At 39.9% G+C, this 1,736-nt stretch overlaps 1 protein-coding gene across 1 annotated transcript; it reads right to left on the bottom strand.

The window, feature by feature from the left end:
* Positions 1 to 556: 556 nt before the first annotated feature.
* Positions 557 to 1,512, bottom strand: LOC141406763 (uncharacterized). The gene is made up of 3 exons (XM_073992767.1): positions 1,436 to 1,512; positions 1,100 to 1,330; positions 557 to 877 (listed from the first exon to the last, which is right to left on the bottom strand). Exons 1-3 carry the CDS (start codon positions 1,475 to 1,477, stop codon positions 602 to 604), a joined length of 549 nt encoding a protein of 182 aa, XP_073848868.1. The 5' UTR covers positions 1,478 to 1,512; the 3' UTR covers positions 557 to 601.
* Between the last annotated feature and the right edge of the window lie 224 nt (positions 1,513 to 1,736).

Raw genomic sequence — 1,736 nt, 5'->3', positions numbered from 1 at the left:
CTAGCTGTAATTTGATGTTTGAGGTTCTCAGTGGTCACGAAACCTCTCCACCAAAAATCGTCAACATAGGCCCATGTTTTGGTATGGTCCCCATGTAACAGTACCTCACGATTTTCGGTATTTTGAGGATTTTAGCTAAAATTTTTAACCGAACTAGCTGCAATTTGACGTTTGAGGTTCTCAGTGGTCACGAAACCTCTCCACCAAAAATCGTCAACATAGGCCCATGTTTTGGTATGGCCCCCATATAACGGTACCTCCCGATTTTCGGTATTTTGAGGATTTTAGCTAAAATTTTTAACCGAACTAGCTGTAATTTGACATTTGAGGTTCTCAGTGGTCACGAAACCTCTCCACCAAAAATCGTCAACATACATAGGTCCATGTTTTGGTATGGCCCCAGCTTAGTAGTTTCTTATGTTTGTCGCAATGATTTTTATTTCGAAGTTTCACAAATTTTTCCAAAATATTTCACCCTTTTAAATTCTTTCGAATAAATAAAAATGTGTTCGTATTTTTTTTTCTATAACCAAAGCCAAGAAAGCTCCAGCCCGTCTCTTTTATTTTTTTAGTTAAATGTCTTAAAAATACTTATTGGAATTTAAGCTTTTGGCTTCATTTCCTTGGCCAAAGCATCGAGTTGTTGCTTAGCGGATTCGATCAATTTGTCGGCGGTTTCCTTGAATTTCTTGCTTTCTTCGGAGTTTTCCAAAGCCTTGATCTTCTTCAAGACATCTTCAACATTGGCGTTGGCCTTTTCGAATTGTGTGGAAACTTCTTGGGTCAAACCGGGGTGGGCGGTTTTGAAGTCATTGCCGAGTTTGTCCAAAGCGGCGCGCAAGTCCTTGATGACGGGGGTTTCCTTCAAGTGTTCAGTCTGGAAGAAAGTGGAAAAATGATTATTATTTACCCGCTCAACATTTGTTGGTACATATTAAGGCGGAGTTGGACATGAAGCATGGCGTTCTTGCTTAAGTAATTTCTGGCAAAAAAATAAAAGGCTTGGACACTTTTTTTATTATTTTACCACAAACGACTTAAACCAGAAAGCCATTGGCTTATGTGACACCGTATGTTGTGTTTGATTGCCATAACTTACATCCTTTTGGGCACCTTCAACCCAGACCTTGATTCTTTCTTGGGCAGCATTGAAACGTTCAATGGTCTTCTTTTGGAGGTCATCAGCATCCTTGGCACCGGTGGCTTCAAAGAAAGCATTGCCCAAGTTCTTCAAGCCAGTTTGGATGGCACCGAAGACGGCTTCAGCGTTGAATTCAGGGGCGGTGGGAGCATCACGAGGAAAGCGGGGGGGTTTGCCAGCAGAGGCAGCCTTTTTGTTAAAGAAAAGCGGAAGATGATTTATATTAAAATCAAGGACTTTTTCATTTTCACTTTTATTGTTTATGTTTTATTTCGTTTTTGTTGTAATACTTACAGCCAAGATGGTAAGAGTAACAATGAAGAACAATTTCGACATGATGATTTTTGGTTATGGTTTGTCTTCGAAGTTTCAAACACAAGTGATTTGAACTATGTCCGATCCTAAGAATTTATAGAGAGAATTGTGACCTTCTGCTGCGTATCTGCTGCCGCCGCCGCCAGAGGCAGAATCAAAGCATATTTTTTCATGTTATCACTAAGTGCTGTGCAGAGATGTGGATGGCAAAGTACAGCTTATGTTGTGTCGCATTAGTTGCTGGTTATCAGCTAGTTTCAAATATTAAATATTCTCAAAA

This window comes from Musca autumnalis, unplaced genomic scaffold (genome assembly GCF_047663935.1).
Source record: "Musca autumnalis isolate F117 unplaced genomic scaffold, ASM4766393v1 scaffold_5, whole genome shotgun sequence".
Lineage (NCBI taxonomy): Eukaryota > Metazoa > Arthropoda > Insecta > Diptera > Muscidae > Musca > Musca autumnalis.
The sequence above is the reverse complement of the archived record's forward strand: the minus strand, read 5'-3'. Positions and strand labels throughout refer to the sequence as shown.